This window comes from Hyla sarda, chromosome 2, assembly GCF_029499605.1.
Source record: "Hyla sarda isolate aHylSar1 chromosome 2, aHylSar1.hap1, whole genome shotgun sequence".
Taxonomy (NCBI): Eukaryota; Metazoa; Chordata; class Amphibia; order Anura; family Hylidae; genus Hyla; species Hyla sarda.
In genome coordinates this window covers 433,919,528-433,937,726 of record NC_079190.1, presented here as the reverse complement: position 1 = coordinate 433,937,726, position 18,199 = coordinate 433,919,528, and the positions used below count along the sequence as shown (strand labels likewise).

The 18,199-nt window shown below is 43.2% G+C and overlaps 1 protein-coding gene and 1 long non-coding RNA gene across 3 annotated transcripts in view; one reads left to right on the top strand and one right to left on the bottom strand.

Moving 5' to 3' along the window:
• Positions 1 to 283: 283 nt before the first annotated feature.
• TRARG1 (trafficking regulator of GLUT4 (SLC2A4) 1) overlaps positions 284 to 18,199 on the top strand; it is a 70,345-nt gene continuing 52,429 nt past the window's right edge. The window contains exon 1 of the mRNA XM_056559129.1: positions 284 to 962. Within this exon, the coding sequence (XP_056415104.1) occupies positions 561 to 962 (402 nt within the window). The 5' untranslated portion in view covers positions 284 to 560. The remainder of the gene's footprint in view (positions 963 to 18,199) is intronic.
• On the bottom strand, positions 1,996 to 16,476 carry LOC130356945 (uncharacterized). 2 transcript variants are annotated; one of them, XR_008889041.1, is made up of 4 exons: positions 16,345 to 16,476; positions 14,327 to 14,492; positions 3,366 to 3,465; positions 1,996 to 2,201 (listed from the first exon to the last, which is right to left on the bottom strand). It is a non-coding gene; the product is annotated as an uncharacterized LOC130356945 (long non-coding RNA). The 2 variants fall into 2 exon arrangements; XR_008889040.1 differs by lacking the exon at positions 3,366 to 3,465.

Below are 18,199 nucleotides of genomic sequence, written 5' to 3'. Positions count from 1 at the left end.
CTAGAAAATCACTGGTATGTTTTTTGCATTTCATAAAACAGCTTAATGTAAATGTACGAGCACAGGATATGAAGCGAAGATTATAAGTGGCTCTGAATATCTGTATAACATCAGTAAAGAATAAAAGCTTTTATGGCTGGAGCCAAGAGCTGAGGAATTCCACTGTTAACACCCAGGAGAATCCTGTGATGCTCTTCACTGTGAAAACTGCAATAATCTGCTTGTGTCATCATCCCAGCATCTGACTTGGTTCGTCCTGAGAGGACGATTCCACTTGAGAAGCCTTTAGCAGAGGCTGGGGCAGGGCAGCAGCAGTCTGCAGCAAATCTACCAAAGAGCTAGAGCTTCACATAGGATCCTACACCACCCATACCTTCATTCCGTTCCTCTGTAACTCACTAAGTGCTAGCTCCCTCTTCTATCACATACACCACATTTGCTACTTTGCATTTGCCTCTGTTTTTCGGTCTCCATGGGATTTTAGCAGCTCTGAAAGAGAAGTTTTCATCACTTTTGTAAATACTGCAATAGGCAGTGTGGAGGAGACGACTATCCCGGTCATGGCCATTAACACAGATGCCCAGTATGAGAAGACTCTCAGCGGATCAGGTAACCCTTTACCTGCAGATGCTCACGAAACTGAGAAACTCCTCACATCTGCCTCTGAGACAAAAGAAGAGAATGGCATGAAGAAGTCCTTCTCCGTTACCATGTCCAGCGAAAAGTCTATAGGAGACCTGGACCAGAATGGGCACAGTCTGCCCTACAAGTCAGTTTCTGCAGGACAACTGGAGTCTGCTCCCCTATCACCTTCCAGGGGCAGCCTTGCCAGGGCTTCCTCAACAGCCACCACCACCGCCCAGGAGCAAAACAGGCCCACTGACTATCTGGTTTTGGCCATCTTATCCTGTTTTTGTCCTGTTTGGCCAGTCAACATAGTGGCTCTGGTCTTCTCCATCATGGTGAGTACAGTCCCAACTGGGAATTGCTAGTAGCATGGCACCTTACTTTGCAAAAGGGTGCACCGCACGAACTGCTTTATGGACTATGTATATTCTTATTTTTCTGTGTTTAATACAATAATAATATTCAGAAACCTTTAGAAAAGTAGTTACTGCATCTTAATGCATGGGATGCCCCACCCAATAAAGGCAATTACTAAAATGACATTCTGTCTACTAAAGTGATCGATCCTGCATACACCGATATGTCAATGATATATGTAGAACATAGAGTTCAATCAAATGCATGATGATATATGTGGTAGATCACTACCCATTCTTCTACAATATTAAGCTGAGCTTTCCTGGTATAGGTTGGGTTTGGCAGCATTCCCTCCATGTGCTGCTTATGGTACCATATTACAAATACCATCTCTGTTAATGGGACATAGCAAGATACAAACTCCTCCCTGCTGCTTCCCGCATCCAATATACTTCTGACCATCTCAGCACTTGGAGCTCAAGTCTGTTCTTTTATTCAGACTGAGAAGCAGGGAGGGAGTGTGTATGAAGGGAGGGGGAGATTTATGGGTTTTTGTTAACTGATTTTCAACATTTAACCCCTGCTTGTGTCACATGAGCAAGAACTTCCAATATTGTTTAGTGAAATGTCAGCATTACCCAACCATTGTTAATATTGATGCCATAGTCATTGTACTTTCTACTGCTATTCTTTCTGTGATGGATGATTGTGTCAGCTGCCTGAAATACACCCCAGGGTATATGGTCCACAAAAGATATTGGCTATCCCACTGCACACTCAAGTCATGGATATCCTAAAACCAATGCTAATAATGCCTCAACACTATTAACATATTGTAGACCTAAAGTGGAACTCTTAGACCTCTTTAACTAGTCATGAAATAAAGAGAAGTACATGCAGGGGAAACTCTTCACTGCCCAAATTATTTTTACTTGTAAAACAAGCAATTCCGGTAATAGATCTATGTTCAAGGATTTACACAAAATGCTTGAAGTGGAGGTGGAGTTTCCCTGTAACCAAACAATGATCACTATATTCTAAAACATAATTGAATATTGTATCATTCTTTTAATTAAATGTCGTTGATATACATTGTAGACTGATTATTATAGCAGAATTAGAATGTTTTCAAAACATTGTTTTGGCAAAACAAATGGAAAAATAATGTAGATGAGTTCTGCTCCTATTATCTTGATGTCTTTCTTGTCACCCAACCTCTAAAGGGTATAGAAAAGGTTAATGTTGGTAGGTATTGAATACAATATAGGGCTGCAGGGGTCACATGAAAGCACCTGCATGGGAGGGGCCCTTTAATGTCCTAATAAAACACTGTTATCGATTCCAAGATAGATGTGGATCAATACTCAGCTTTGGGATTTACATCAGACCTGCAGACTTGGTAGATTTCAATTTTTTACTTTCATTCAGCTTTAACTCAACTGTGCAGGAACAAAAAGGTTAACCTTGCCTTGAAGCTGTTCTGGGCATACATCATATAAATGTATACTGCAGTATCGCCTACAATAAATGTGTGGAATGATGGGATGAGTTTTCTTCCTCTCTCTCTCTCTGAAACAGTAATACTAGAGAAAGTGCGTGTAATGGGGAGGAGACTGCAGTATCCCACATAGATTTATAGTAGAGTGCATATAGAGTTTCTATGATGTGATGATAGGGCATTCCCAGTCAGGAGCTTTCCATGGTCCTACTTATCAACATGTACATTTGTGAGTCATAAAAGGGAGAAACAATTCACATAGTAATGTTTGGCAATCATTACATTATTACAAGATGCAGTTGTGGCTTAGCCTTGAATGGGAACTTATACATAACTTATACGTAACAAATATAATGTTATATAACATTTATAATGTTTTTTCCACACATTGCAGAGTAAATCATACATCATTAAAGGAGTTCTTTGAGTATCAAAATAACAAGTGATTTACAAATAAATAAATATGTGTGGTTAGGTTTGGTGTAAAAATAAAAAAGAAGTGGTACTCACCTACCCCAATCCCCTGCAGCTGCAATTCTAACAGCTCCTGGTTCCACTCATCAAGTGCTTATTCATGGTTCCTGTGACACCTTGTTCCCACAGTAACTGCCTGCTCAGCCAATTACTGGCCACAGTGTCGTCCCATCTCAGTTAATGTTTAACTGAGCAGGCAGTTCTTTTGGGGACGATGGTCGCTGGAAATAGGAAGTAGGGGCAATTAGAGGGGACCAGGAATCAGGGAAATAACAGTTGTGGGGGATTGGGGTAGGTGAGTATCCCTTTTTCTAATTTTACACTATATATATATATATATATATATATATATATATATATATATATATATATCTCAAGACCAAACTTTTATTTCCAGACAATCCCTCACCACATAGTTTCCTAATGAGTTCTATGGCTGCATCATCAAACGTACCCAATGTAATGTAAGTCTGAGTTCATTTGTGGTTCACTGTCCACTTTGAACCCTACTGAGAATTACATAAAAGTTCATCAATTATTAAAATGTTTTACGAATATTTTATAATGCATGAGCAATTCTTTTTTTTCCACTCACATACACTGTATTAAGCAATTTCACCTTTTGATGCATACTATGTTTATGGTTAAAACATAAGGGACTCTTTGGAAGAGTGTTGCCTGTCTGTTAATATAATACTATTTGAGTAAAAGAATGTTATTTCTTTAGGTTCATATTTTTTGTATTATATTAGTATGCATATTCAAATAAACACTAAACAGTCACATAAACAGTATGATATGTGGCTGGTGTGGGAAATTAGCCCTGTGGAACCAAATACTGGCAAAATAGCAATCAGAGACAAGATACAGAAGTAATGTTTGAACAGGGCTTCCTCTAACTTTATTTTTTGTAGCAAATCAAATGCAGCTTTTATACATAGGCATAAACACAAAAATAAATCCTGCTTGTCCAGCGCTAATTTATACAGGTCTCTTCCCTGTCTATACAGGTGGCTTATTACCAGCTACCCAACAAAGTATACAACAAATATGTTACTCACACAGGTCACAAAGTCTCCTTTTTGAGGCTTAAAATTCCAGATTCAAACTTTCATCAGTGGTACAGGTTTCTTACAGCCTCTCACCTAGTTTTAAAGCCCAGTTACAAGCCATCTTCAGCACCTGTGCTGATCTGAGCTCATCTGAAAACCTGGAGGAAGGGATACAAGTCTCTACTACCAAACCTTTCTTTAACCCCATAAAAATCCAGGCCCGATAACAGGACTTACCCAAAGCCATTCCAGGGATTTATCTATTTCTGGATTTCCCATATCTCCCCCAACGGAGTATAGCTCTGTATTTTCTGCTCAGTCAGATTCACAGACTGGGAAGGGGCATTACCCAGCAGGCTGTGACACCATTTGAAGCCATACAAGGGAGAACTTCCTCCCTCACCCTGCTACACACAGCCCAGAGCAGTTCAGTGTGTGAGATGAGCTATGATTGGCTGAGGCTGCAACCCCCCCCCCCCCCCCCACTCCAGACTGCATTTCCTGATTTTGGACTTCTGCCAGGCCAGCAGGAGTCCAAAGTCTGTGCAAGAGATGGGGGGAAATGTGCTCTGGACATGTAGGGAGACACCTAGTGGCAGCTTTTTTAAACACAAATTAAACATAGAAAACTTCATTTATTTTAAACAAAGTACATTATAAAGCTTTTTTTTATTTACCATAAGGAGTGCAATAGCAAAAACATTTTTTTATGAGAGTGCCCATTTAAATATGCAGAAAAAAATGAATTGTACATTTTGTTAAAGATTCACTGTGGATCTCACCCTTAAATACTTAATGTGGTGAAATCAATCATCCACAACATAATAAACAGCTTTGGCTACTAAGCTGCAAGTTAAATTTGCAGTTGTTCTGACCCATGTGGATTCAACCAAAGGGGGGAAATTGTTTTTTGTTCTTTCTCCAGGCCACAGTATGGTGGCATACACTACATCAAAAAATAAAAAATTATAATAATAATATGTATATAGTCCAAAGCAAGAGAGTCAGCATAGACCACCTCCAGATGACCTACCAGCATGTAATCGCTGGAATAATCTTCCACAAATTATGTAGTCACATCAAAGAATATCACAGAGGTCCGATAATAGAAGAAAGGCTTCCAATTTTATTCGCACCATAAAGTGTACAGGTGCAACATTTCGGCAAGACTGCCTTTGTCATGACAACATACTTTGTGAATATATATATATATATATATATATATACATACATTTTACTTACTGAAGTGCTGCCCCCCTCAACTCACCTGCCCTAGGCACAGGCCCTGGTGCCTAATAATAAATACCACCGTGTTCACAGTCAAAAACAAGTGGAAATGCATTTACACTGTGACAGAGGTCATGAGGTCTTTTACTGCCTCTTAATTTTCTAACATTCTAGAACCATGTGAAATGCATGTTACTTTGCCTACCTATCATACAGTAGCAGTACACTGCACCTGGGTAACAAGTGGAGGTGCAGTAGAGGAGGTAGAGTGACTTAGTATAGTCACATGCTCGTCCATCGGATGCCATGTTATGGATGGATTAGTTGATCGAAGGAGTTGAGCTTCATAATGCAGCATACTGGAGCACGAGTGAAGGCATTGTATAATGGTTAGGCACGTATTATCATCAATGCTATCTATATCTGTGTGTAAAATGCTTAAAAAGTGACCAAACATTTTAACATTTGTAGCAGTTTGTGCTACAGTATCTCTTCTCTGGGATAGGACCAGACAGAGTAGCCTTTGTTTCCCATGTGCATGAAAGGGGTTTGTATTCCCCTGACCAGTTGTCCCTCCTTGGACCACTTTTGGTAGGTAGTAACCACTAAATTCTAGGAAAAGCCTACAAGACCTTTTGTTTTAGAGATGCTGTAACCCAGGCATGTTTTCTTAATTTGGGCCTCGTCAAGTAATTTCAGATCCTTACACTTACTTATTTTTTACTGTTACCAATGCCTGAACTTCAAGAAATAACTGTTCACTTGATGTCTAATATATCCCCCACTAGATACACACAATTCTCATGTGTGATCATAACATTGTTATTTACTCTACCTGTCAGTGGTTTCACCATTATGGTTTATTGGTGTAAATGAACTTGAAGCCTCAGTTTTGGTCTTTCAATCTTTGGGAAAATGAACATGCATCTCCATCTATTTTAAGTAAAACTCCAACCAAAACTAACTTATCTCCTATCCACAGGATAGTAGGGCATATATAGCTGAACGCAGGGAGTCCGACTGCTGGGACTCCCTGCGATCTCTGGAACCAGACCCCGGCTGTCAGTGAAGCAGCATGTGTCGTTTACCAGTAGACGGCACATGGTCCATTCAATTCTATGGGAGCACCGAAGATACTTGAGTACTGTATTCGGGTCTCTTCGGCATTCCTATATAAATGAATGGAGCACTTGAGAGACGGTCCCGTTCCAGAGATTGTGGAGGATCACAGCAGTCGGATCTTTGACAATGAAAATATAAATGATGTATTTGTCACGATGCCGGCTGGCAGGAGGTGGATCCTCTGTGCCAGAGAGGGATAGCGAGGACCGTGCTAGTGGACCGGTTCTAAGACACTACAGGTTTTCACCAGAGCCCGCCGCAAAGCGGGATGGTCTTGCTGCGGCGGTAGTGACCAGGTCGTATCCACTAGCAACGGCTCACCTCTCTGGCTGCTGAAGATACAGAAGATAGGCGAGGTACAAGGGAGTAGGCAGTAGCAAGGTCGGACGTAGCAGAAGGTCGGGGGCAGGCGGCAAGGTTCGTAGTCAAGGGAGATAGCAAAGGTACTGGTACACAGGGTATAAACACACAAAGAACGCTTTCACTGGCACTAAGGCAACAAGATCCGGCAAGGGAGTGCAAGGGAGGAGACTAGATATAGCCAGGGAACAGGTGGGAACAATTAAAGCTAATTGGGCCAGGCACCAATCATTGGTGCACTGGCCCTTTAAGTCTCAGGGAGCTGGCGCGCGCGCGCCCTAGAGAGCGGAGCCGCGCGCGCCAGCACATGACAGCAGGGGACGGGAACGGGTAAGTGACCTGGGATGCGATTCGCGAGCGGGCGCGTCCCGCTGTGCGAATCGCATCCCCAACGGCCATGACAGAGCAGCGCTCCCGGTCAGCGGGACTGACCGGGGAGCTGCAGGGAAAGAGACGCCGTGAGCGCTCCGGGGAGGAGCGGGGACCCGGAGCGCTAGGCGTAACAGTACCCCCCCCCTTAGGTCTCCCCTTCTCTTTATCGGGTAACTGCCTCCCCTGGGATGAGGACACCGGGAAAGGATGGAGGGATTCCTCAACGGCAGGCAGAACCGCAGGAGTAGGAATGGGGAGAGAGGGCAGAGGGCGGGACCTGGCACGGGGCAGTGTGACACCAGGACGAGGGCCATGAGGGGACACAGAAGCTTGCCTGATGGAACTGGGAGGGGGGGAGGGGCATTTCCTGTGGCAGGCAGAGTCCTTAATGACCTTAGGGGGACCAGATACAGGAGGAACCACAGAGTTACGGCAAGGGTTACTGGGAACCGGTTTTAGACAGTTCTTGGAACAAGAGGACCCCCAACTCTTGATCTCCCCAGTGGACCAATCCAGGGTTGGGGAATGAAGTTGAAGCCAGGGAAGTCCAAGGAGAATTTCCGAGGTGCAATTGGGGAGGACCAAAAGTTCAATCCTCTCGTGGTGAGATCCGATGCTCATAAGAAGGGGCTCCGTGCGGAAACGTATGGTACAGTCCAACCTGGCTCCGTTGACCGCGGAAATGTGGAGTGGCTTGACAAGACGGGTCACCGGAATACGGAATTTATTCACAAAGGAGTCCCGAATAAAATTCCCAGAAGCTCCAGAGTCCAGGCAGGCCACGGCTGAGAGGGGAGAGCTGGCTGAAGTGGAAATCCGAACAGGTACCGTGAGACGTGGAGAAGCCGACTTGGCATCAAGAGACGCCACACCCACGAGAGCTGAGTGCGAGCGTGCGTTTCCCAGACGTGGAGGACGGATTGGGCAATCCACCAGAAAATGTTCAGTACTGGCACAGTACAGACAAAGATTCTCTTCCTTACGGCGATTCCTCTCTTCCAGGGTCAGGCGAGACCGATCCACTTGCATGGCCTCCTCGGCGGGAGGCCTAGGCGCAGATTGCAGTGGAGACTGTGGGAGAGGTGGCCAGAGATCTAAGTCTTTTTCCTGGCGGAGCTCTTGATGCCTCTCAGAAAAACGCATGTCAATGCGAGTGGCTAGATGAATGAGTTCATGCAGGCTAGCAGGAGTCTCTCGTGCGGCCAGAACATCTTTAATGTTGCTGGATAGGCCTTTTTTAAAGGTCGCGCAGAGAGCCTCATTATTCCAGGAAAGTTCAGAAGCAAGAGTACGGAATTGTATGGCGTACTCGCCAACGGAGGAATTACCCTGGACCAGGTTCAGCAGGGCAGTCTCAGCAGAAGAGGCTCGGGCAGGTTCCTCAAAGACACTTCGAATTTCCGAGAAGAAGGAGTGAACAGAGGCAGTGACGGGGTCATTGCGGTCCCAGAGCGGTGTGGCCCATGACAGGGCTTTTCCAGACAGAAGGCTGACTACGAAAGCCACCTTAGACCTTTCAGTAGGAAACAGGTCCGACATCATCTCCAAGTGCAGAGAACATTGCGAAAGGAAGCCACGGCAAAACTTAGAGTCCCCATTAAATTTGTCCGGCAAAGACAGGCGGAGGCTAGGAGTGGCCACTCGCTGCGGAAGGGGTGCAGGAGCTGGCGGAGGAGATGATTGCTGATGAAGTTGCGACTGAAGTTGGTGCACAATGGTGGACATTTCTGACATCTGGTGGGTTAGATGGGCGATCTGTCGGGCTTGCTGGGCGACCACCGTGGTGATATCAGAGGCAACTGGCAGGAGAACCTCAGCGGGATCCATGGCCGGATCTACTGTCACGATGCCGGCTGGCAGGAGGTGGATCCTCTGTGCCAGAGAGGGATAGCGAGGACCGTGCTAGTGGACCGGTTCTAAGACACTACAGGTTTTCACCAGAGCCCGCCGCAAAGCGGGATGGTCTTGCTGCGGCGGTAGTGACCAGGTCGTATCCACTAGCAACGGCTCACCTCTCTGGCTGCTGAAGATACAGAAGATAGGCGAGGTACAAGGGAGTAGGCAGTAGCAAGGTCGGACGTAGCAGAAGGTCGGGGGCAGGCGGCAAGGTTCGTAGTCAAGGGAGATAGCAAAGGTACTGGTACACAGGGTATAAACACACAAAGAACGCTTTCACTGGCACTAAGGCAACAAGATCCGGCAAGGGAGTGCAAGGGAGGAGACTAGATATAGCCAGGGAACAGGTGGGAACAATTAAAGCTAATTGGGCCAGGCACCAATCATTGGTGCACTGGCCCTTTAAGTCTCAGGGAGCTGGCGCGCGCGCGCCCTAGAGAGCGGAGCCGCGCGCGCCAGCACATGACAGCAGGGGACGGGAACGGGTAAGTGACCTGGGATGCGATTCGCGAGCGGGCGCGTCCCGCTGTGCGAATCGCATCCCCAACGGCCATGACAGAGCAGCGCTCCCGGTCAGCGGGACTGACCGGGGAGCTGCAGGGAAAGAGACGCCGTGAGCGCTCCGGGGAGGAGCGGGGACCCGGAGCGCTAGGCGTAACAGTATTTCTGCTAAAACACCAAATCTCGAGAAATCTTGGTACTCTTACAAAATTCAAGGTTAACAATTTCTTAGCCTCAAAACTGTGCAGAATTTAACATCTGAAATGTACATTTGTTTTGGGAATTCTTTCTGGTTAATAGAGGGGGATCTCTCGTTTAATGTTGCTGAGCTTTCTACCTTTTGGTGAATTGGTCATAAAAAAAATCTTATTTCAGTCCCTCAATTTGTAAAATATATCCTAATGAACTTGTAAAAATGTAGACAGATCATAGCAGTGTTCTCCACATCCCTGGAGGTGCATTTATCTATTAATAAGGAAATTATTAATGCAACAATTACAGCTCACGTTCTGCTTCTGTTATCCAAGATGTTTGAAATACCAGTTGAAACATGAGGGATTTGTGATGATAATGTAGTGTTCCTTCTAGGAAGGCAACAAAAAGACTATAGCTATGCCCTTGACTCTAAAACCATTTAATGTAAACCCTTTACAAAATGTGTTTATTTTAGTTAGTGCTCATAAAAGTAAAAAAAAACAAAAAACTTCAATTTCTTATGTCAACTTATACTCAATACATTGTTAGTAAAGCACAGAAATAGTTCAATAGAAGAGGAAAAGATACACCTGGCACTACTGGGGCGTGTAATCACTATAAAGCTGGCTGGATTGAGGTCTGTTGGCTGATCTTTAAATTTGTCCTTATTCAGTGGCGCTCTCTCCAATAGTAACAACTCAAATATATCCAAAGAAAGAAAGCCGAGGATCACTCACCACAAGGACTGTGCTTCAAATCTTTATTCCATGTGCATAGCAAACAGGGCTCACTGCGGTAATAGTAGCAAGGCGCAAAGCATAGAGAGCACCGTTCAGGGCAACGGCGCCATTTCACGCTGTGTAGGCATTTCTTCATGCCCGGAACATCAGTTCCGGGTCGGAAGAAATGCCTACGCGGCGTGAAACGGCGCCATCGCCCTGAATGGTGCTTTCTATTCCTCGCGCCCTGCTGCTATTACCGCGGTGAGCCCTGTTTGCTATGCACATGGAATAAAGATTTGAAGCACAGTCCTTGTGGTGAGTGATCCTCGGCTTTCTTTCTTTGGATATATAAAACCTACTAAGTGTTTACAGACGAGGGGGCCGATATGTGGTATTTTATGTAACCAATAAGTGCACCCTGTCATTCAGTGAGTCTCCTTTCCTTATTTCAGATAGGTCTATTAATCTATTCAGATGATAACTATTAGTGTTATTGATGCCTCTGTATGGCCAAAACTTATGGTGCCCCTCACCTCACTTATGGTGCCAAACATCATCTTTGCAGGAGCCATTTCATAGATGTCCATATTTAAAGAAGCATTAAAGAAGTTATTTATTTAATAATTTTTTTTTAATATAAAGGAATGTTCACAATTACTAATTGGAAGAAGGTTCCATATGGATTTCTACATGCCTCCTGCCTCAAAATCCACCCGGAATCCATCTAGAATCGAAGCCCCTTTGATTTTAATGGTAACTCTGATGAGCATTTAGGGGTAGTCTAGAGTGCAAAATGCAGAGATATTCCCAATCAAAACCTGATCTCCGGAGTGCCTAGTGCTGAAGGTTCACCGTCCAAAAAGACAATGGGGGTAATTTATCAAAACCTGTGCAGAGGAAAAGTTAACTAGTTGCCCATAGCAGACAATCAGATCGCTTCTCTGATTTTTCAGAGCCCTCTATAAAATGAAAGAAGTGATCTGATTGGTTGCTGTGGGCAACAGGTCAACTTTTCCTCTGCTCTTTGATAAATCTCCCTCAATGACCCTAAGCATACATTGAAGTAAATACAGGAGTGGCTTAGGGACAACTCTGTGAATGTCTTTGCATGGCCCAGCCAGATCCCTGACTTAAAGGGGTATTCCAGGAAAAAACTTTTTTATATATATCAACTGGCTCCAGAAAGTTAACAGATTTGTAAATTACTTCTATAATCTTAATCCTTTCAGTACTTATGAGCTTCTGAAGTTAAGGTTGTTCTTTTCTGTCTAAGTCCACTCTGATAACACCTGTCTCGGGAAACGCCCAGTTTAGAAGAGGTTTGCTATGGGGATTTGCTTCTAAACTGGGCGTTTCCCGAGACAGGTGTCATCAGAGAGGATTTAGACAGAAAAGAACAACCTTAATTTCAGAAGCTCATTGGTACTGAAAGGATTAAGATTTTTTAATAGAAGTAATTTACAAATCTGTTTAACTTTCTGGAGCCAGTTGATATATAAAAAAAAAGTTTTTTCCTGGAATACCCCTTTAAGCCCAATCCAACATCTCTGAAGAGACCTGAAAATAGCTGCCACCAAAGTTCCTCTTCCAGTTTGTCAGAACTTATGAGGATCTGCAGAGAAGAATGACGGAGAATCCCCAAATCCAGGTGTGCAAACCTTGTGGCATCACCTGCAAGAAGACTGCAGTCTGTATTTGCTTTTAAAGGTGCTTGAAGTAAGTTCTATTTAAAGGGTCTGAATACTTATGTCAATGCAAGATTCCTAACATTCTGTTACCACTTTGTTATTATTGGGTGTTGAGTGCAGAATGATGGGGGGGAAACTTAAAATGTTTTAGCACAAGGCCACAACAAAACAAAATGTATACAAAGTGAAAGGATCTAAAAACTTTCAGAATTCTGGTTCGAGTGAAGACCACCAGACCAGTACACACTTTCATATGTAGACAGGGGATCAGTCTTTTTTTTACAACTTGGGAAGTACAGAATTATATCACCTATCAGATCCCTCAATCTCAGACACCTACCCTTCCCACAAAACTTTACTCTCCTTGTTTCTCTGTATGTCTCCGTGTAATGACTGACACAAAATATATAATTTCTGCCTTATTTAAGATTCATAGAGTGCAGTGATATAGTAGATGATAAGCGGCAGAGTTATACAACTCCCCTGACTCACATTGCCTTTCTTTGCTATCTGCTGTGTGCACATACTCTAGTGTATCCTATAAAGTGCATATCAACACTATCCCTTGCCTCCTGTTTGTAGGAGCTAAAGGGGGGGGGGGGCTTTCACAAGCAGACAGGCTGAAGCTGCATCTTATAGGAATACACTGAGACTTTATAGTGTGAGTTAGAGGATAAAAGTTCTATGTCATTAGTCTATCACCTGCCACACTCACTTGCTCAGGGCAAGTACAGTGACAAGACTCCACCCACTCTGCCTCTGCAAACCGAGAGGGATCATGGGCAATGTAGGCTGTGTAAGGAGATACAGAGGGGAATCAAGATGCCAACCCATAAATGGCATGTCAACTAAAATAAGTATGTACAAGTATGTACAAGGCCTAAAGAACATTACAGGTGCTTTTCAGGCCATCATTTATCTATGGTTGTTACATTTGTGAACAAACATCATCTAAATGATTAAACCTATATATCTGAATCTTCAGCGAAGCTCCTAAATTAAAAGTAGAAAATGCAACAGAGAAAAAATGAGAACCCAAAACATGCAGGGTCCACTTATTGCGACATGCTGGGCGATGGAGACGGCCATGTGACGGAGAATCATGCAGCAAAACCTACACAAGTATACAGCAAATTACACAAGTTTTGTGGCAAGATTAGGTGAAGAACATGGTTTTTATGCAATTCATAGTAATTACATGTGGTTTTGCCACTGGGCACACTACCACCTTGCAGCAGCCGCAACCATGCTTTAGGCTACAGACAGACTTTTCGTAGCAATATTTTTCAATGTTAACTAGAAAGCTAAAGCTTTTGTCCTAAGAAACAAATAAAGTTGTGTGTGGAAATAAGAAAAGCTGCAAAAAGTCCTGGCCTTATTCTCTCTGGAGTTTTCTGGGTATCATTTTCACCTATTAAATTACAAATAACAATATCATACTGAACAATAACATACTGTTAGATAAATAATACCCATAGTAAGTTTTGTCAAATATCGTTACCTTATAGCAAAATTGAGATTAATGCAATCCTGGTCATATTAGTTAATACAGTGAAACCTATTAACATAAGATAACATTTTGTTGAAAAATAGTCTTATTTAGGGGTAGTCTTCTTAAAGCCCCTTAGGTCAGTGTTTCCCAACCAGTGTGCCTCCAGCTGTTGCAAAACTTCAGCTCCAACTACAACTACTACTAAAACTACAACATGCACAGACAGCCTTGTATTTCACACCTTGTATTTCTCATTTTTTTCTCTTTGTTGGTGCCTCTTCTGATTTTGGCTAAATATACTGACCCAAATACCAACTACAATGAGCACTCTGTGAACTCAGCCTTAGGCTATCTTCACATGGCAGAAAGTGTGCGGAATGTCCACTTGGACAACATGAGCGGACCTTCCATACATCTGCTTGTTCAGCCGGAACTAGGACCGATAGAAAGTGCGCCATCTTCATTTACTGTTGGAATCTGGTTTTTGGAAATTCTGCCATGTGCACAGTACAGCAAAATCCCAATGAAATCAATGAGACTTTGCTGCAGCGGAATTTCTGAGTTGAATTTTTCTGGCGGATTCTGCTTGAAACATGCAATGTATAGGCAGAAACATACAATGTATAATTTACTTAGTAATCTATAAAATAAGTGATTATAAATAGAAATATCATTATTTTTTCATCAAACTTTTGCTTTAGACATCACGATAGGAACAGTTTTTACAGTTTCATCTCCCATACCTCATGAACCTCCATAAATCTCCCTGGATGGCAAGTAGCTGGCTATAGAGAATGCCAGGTGGTGGAGTGCTTGAGATTACTTGCAGAATACAGCTTGTGTTCTTTGCAAATTAATGCAGTAGAAAACTGCTGGTGTGTTGGCAGCATTTCCCATATCTGCAAGTAACTGGCATAAGTATGCAAAGATTTACAAGTCATTTGTGTGCTCCGCAACTAATTCTTATTTATTCAAAGCCAGGATCCTGAAGACATTGTTGTACCGATTACTTACTTAGATTTAGCTGAGATTTCATATTTATAAAAAGATTTATATATAGCTGGGGTCTGGTGGGTAAGGTCTGGCACCCTTAACTATCTCATGGTTTATCTCCTATTGTACCTTCTCTTTAGCAGTGTGCACTTTAACTGTTGTCTTTAGGCTCAAGCCTATGCTTGATCCTCCAGGTATGTACCCTAGCTCACACTTAGCTATGCAGGATTTACTTGTTTAGTATTCCTAGTAGGGATCGACCGATATCAATTTTTTAGAGCCGATACTGATAATCTGTGACCTTTCAGGCCGATAGCCGATAACGTATACCGATATTCCGGTATCGGCTATTAAACCCCCCACACACACACACACACACACACACACACGCAACCAACCCACCTGGCCCCGCAGAAGCCGCTGCTGATCAATGATTTAAAGCAGGCGCTTTAAATCAATGAACTGCAGCAGCTTTTGCGGGGCTAGAGACCGCCGCTGCTGCCCGTTTCTCTCCCCCTGCCTGTCTTGGGGTCCTCCCTAGTCCAACCACCACCGCCGCCGCTGCCCCATTGCCTCCCCCATCCCTGGTTTTATAATTACCTGTTCCCGGGGTCCGCGCTACTTCTGGCTCCGGCAGCATCCTGAGCTGTCACTGTGCGCACTGATGGTGACGTCGCGTTGAGGACATCACTCGTCATTGCGCTGCGCAGCGCGCAGGATGCCGCATGGGCCACAAGTAGAGCGGACCCCGAGCCCCGGGAACAGGTAATTATAAAACCAGGGATGGGGGAGGCAATGGGGCAGCGGTGGCGGTGGTCTCTGGCCGGGGAGGCGGGGCGGGGGGCTTCACATCATCGGCATATCAGCAAGGTAATTGCCGATACCAATAATGTCCAAAATCGTGAATATTGGCCGATAGTATCAGCCAAACCAATAATCGGCCGATCCCTAATTTCTAGGACCTTTACCCACTCATTTTTTTGCTGTACTCTGGTGCCCTTGTTTCTTGCCTGCTCTTCATAATGTTTTATTGTGATTTTATACATGCTTCAATAAAATTTGTACATTTTAAACATTATCAGTATAAACATAAACATTATCATGTGCATGATTTTTTCTTTGGTATTAACAGTTATAGCTAGGTTCTCCTTCCTTTTTTTTCTCAGACAAAGATTTATTTATTTTTTGCCCTCGGCAAAGGCAGAGTGGCTTGCCGGGTGTACTGGGATGTGACTAAATAACACATCTCCTAACAGCGTAGCATTAGGCAGTCCCTGTTGGGTTACTCAGCGTCAGTGAGCCTATTGTATCTTCCTATTTGGCAGCCATTGGGGACATATATCCAAACTACGCACAACAACTAGCAGCATAGTTTTGGGATTCTTTGTTTTCACACATTCCTTTAACGGGGTACTCCGCTGCCCCAGCATTTGGAACATTTTGTTCCGAATGCTTGTAGAGGAGTTGTGACGTAATTACCATGCCCATCGTGACGTCACGCCATCCTTTGGATAGGGGATAAGATGTCAAGTGGCGGAGTACCCCTTTAATATAGAAGGACCTAGTTCTCTATGTGCTAGAACAGCTACATGCTAGCATGCAGTTGTGTTACAATCTACATATATTGACTGAATCACATATATAATCCCAACAATATTCAACAGGGTTTAATTATATTCCAGTTTACTGTACTCTTTGCACAGATAAAAGACTATTTATGCAGGCTGTTATATAATAATAATAATAATATCTGTTATATGAGACTTACCTGTCCTGCTATAACATCTACCTAATAGTGAACTGCGATAGTTCACTATTTTGGACCATTTGTTTATATACAATTTTAAATGAAGTTACATAGTTACATATATGAGGGAGATTTATCAAAACCTGTCCAGAGGAAAAGTTACCCAGTTGCCCATAGCAACCAATCAGATTGCTTCTTTCATTTTGCAGAGGCCTTGTTAAAAATGAAAGTAGCGATCTGATTGGTTGCTATGGGCAACTGGGCAACGTTTCCTCTGGACAGGTTTTGATAAATCTCCCCCATATATATAGTTCTTCAGCAAAAAGTAAAAAGCTCATCAAGTTCAACCTATAATGAAAGTTATGATTCAATTCTAGTATAGTAATTGGGAAATGGGTCCCAGCTTTTGCTTTTGGTAATTTCTAGTTAAACATTTAAAGGGGGTTAAAGATCAAGAGTTATGTCTAATTTACAGGACAGGGGGGTCTGACTGCTAGAACCCCCAAAAATTCCTAAACAGAGGTCGCTTGTCTCGCAAATAAATAGTGGCAGTGCTGAACATAAATGTTCAGAACACAGGGGTGCCGGGCCAGGAATCAGACATCTTATCCCATATCCTTTGAATAGGGGATAATATGTCTAGGGTGGAGTACCCCTTTAAATCTATAAATATAATAAATAAAAAAGAAATAAACTACAGTGTTAGACATTATTAATAATATTTTCAATATGTGCAATGATAATAGCAACACTTACACTGCAAATGAAAATGGATGTGCACATGTTCTGTATAAACAGAGAAGTGATTTCCACACTGTGTGACCATGAAAGTTCAGGGTTAAAGGAGTACTTCGGTGGAAAACTTTTTTTTTTAAATGAACTGGTGCCAGAAAGTTAAACAGATTTGTAAATTACTTCTGTTAAAATTTTTTTAATCCTTTTAGTACTTTTTAGCAGCTGTATGCTACAGAGGAAATTCTTTACTTTTTGAATTTCTTTTTTGTCTTGTCCACAGTGCTCTCTGCTGACACCTTTGTCCGTGTCAGGAACGGTCCAGAGTAGCACAGGTTTGCTATGGGGATTTTCTCCTGCTCTGGACAGTTCTCAGGTGTCAGCAGAGAGCACTGTGGACAACACAAAAAATAAAATAAAAAAAATAAAGATTTTCCTCTGTAGCAAACAGCTGCTAAAAAGTACTGAAAGGATTAAGATTTTTTTTTATAGAAGTAATTTACAAATCTGTTTAACTTTCTGGCACCAGTTCATTTAAAAAAAAAAAAAAAAAAGTTTTCCACCGGAGTACCCCTTTAACCCCTTCCCGCTATAGGACGTATGCATACGTCCAATCATCCAACATGTTTGCGCATTTGGATGTATGCATACGTCCTAGCGATCTCCGGCACTGCCGTAGGCAGTGCAGGAGATTGGCGACCGGTCCCGGCTGTTAATCAAAGCCGGAGTCCCGCCGCAGCTGCCGGAGCTGCGATCGCGCCGGTCCCCGCAGCATTAACCCCCCAGATGCTGTGATCAATCCTGATCACGGCATCTATGGTGTTGACAGGGGGATCGCTCTCCCCCTGTTCTCCAACGGCTGCGCCGCAATTCGATCGCAGGTCGCCGTTGGTTGCTATGGCAGCTGGAGGTCAGATCATGACCTCCTGTCTGCCTGCTATGGAAGCCTGTGAGATCCAGCCAGAGGATGGATCGCACAGGCTGTAGTGTGTGCAGCTCATCAGGTCATACTGTGCTGCAGTACAAATGTATTGCAGCATAGTATAACCTGTAAAAAGTGTAAAAAATAAAATAAAAATTTCTTCAATAAAAGTATGAAGTGTAAAAAAAAATAAAAAATGCCCCTTTCCCAATAAAAGCCGTG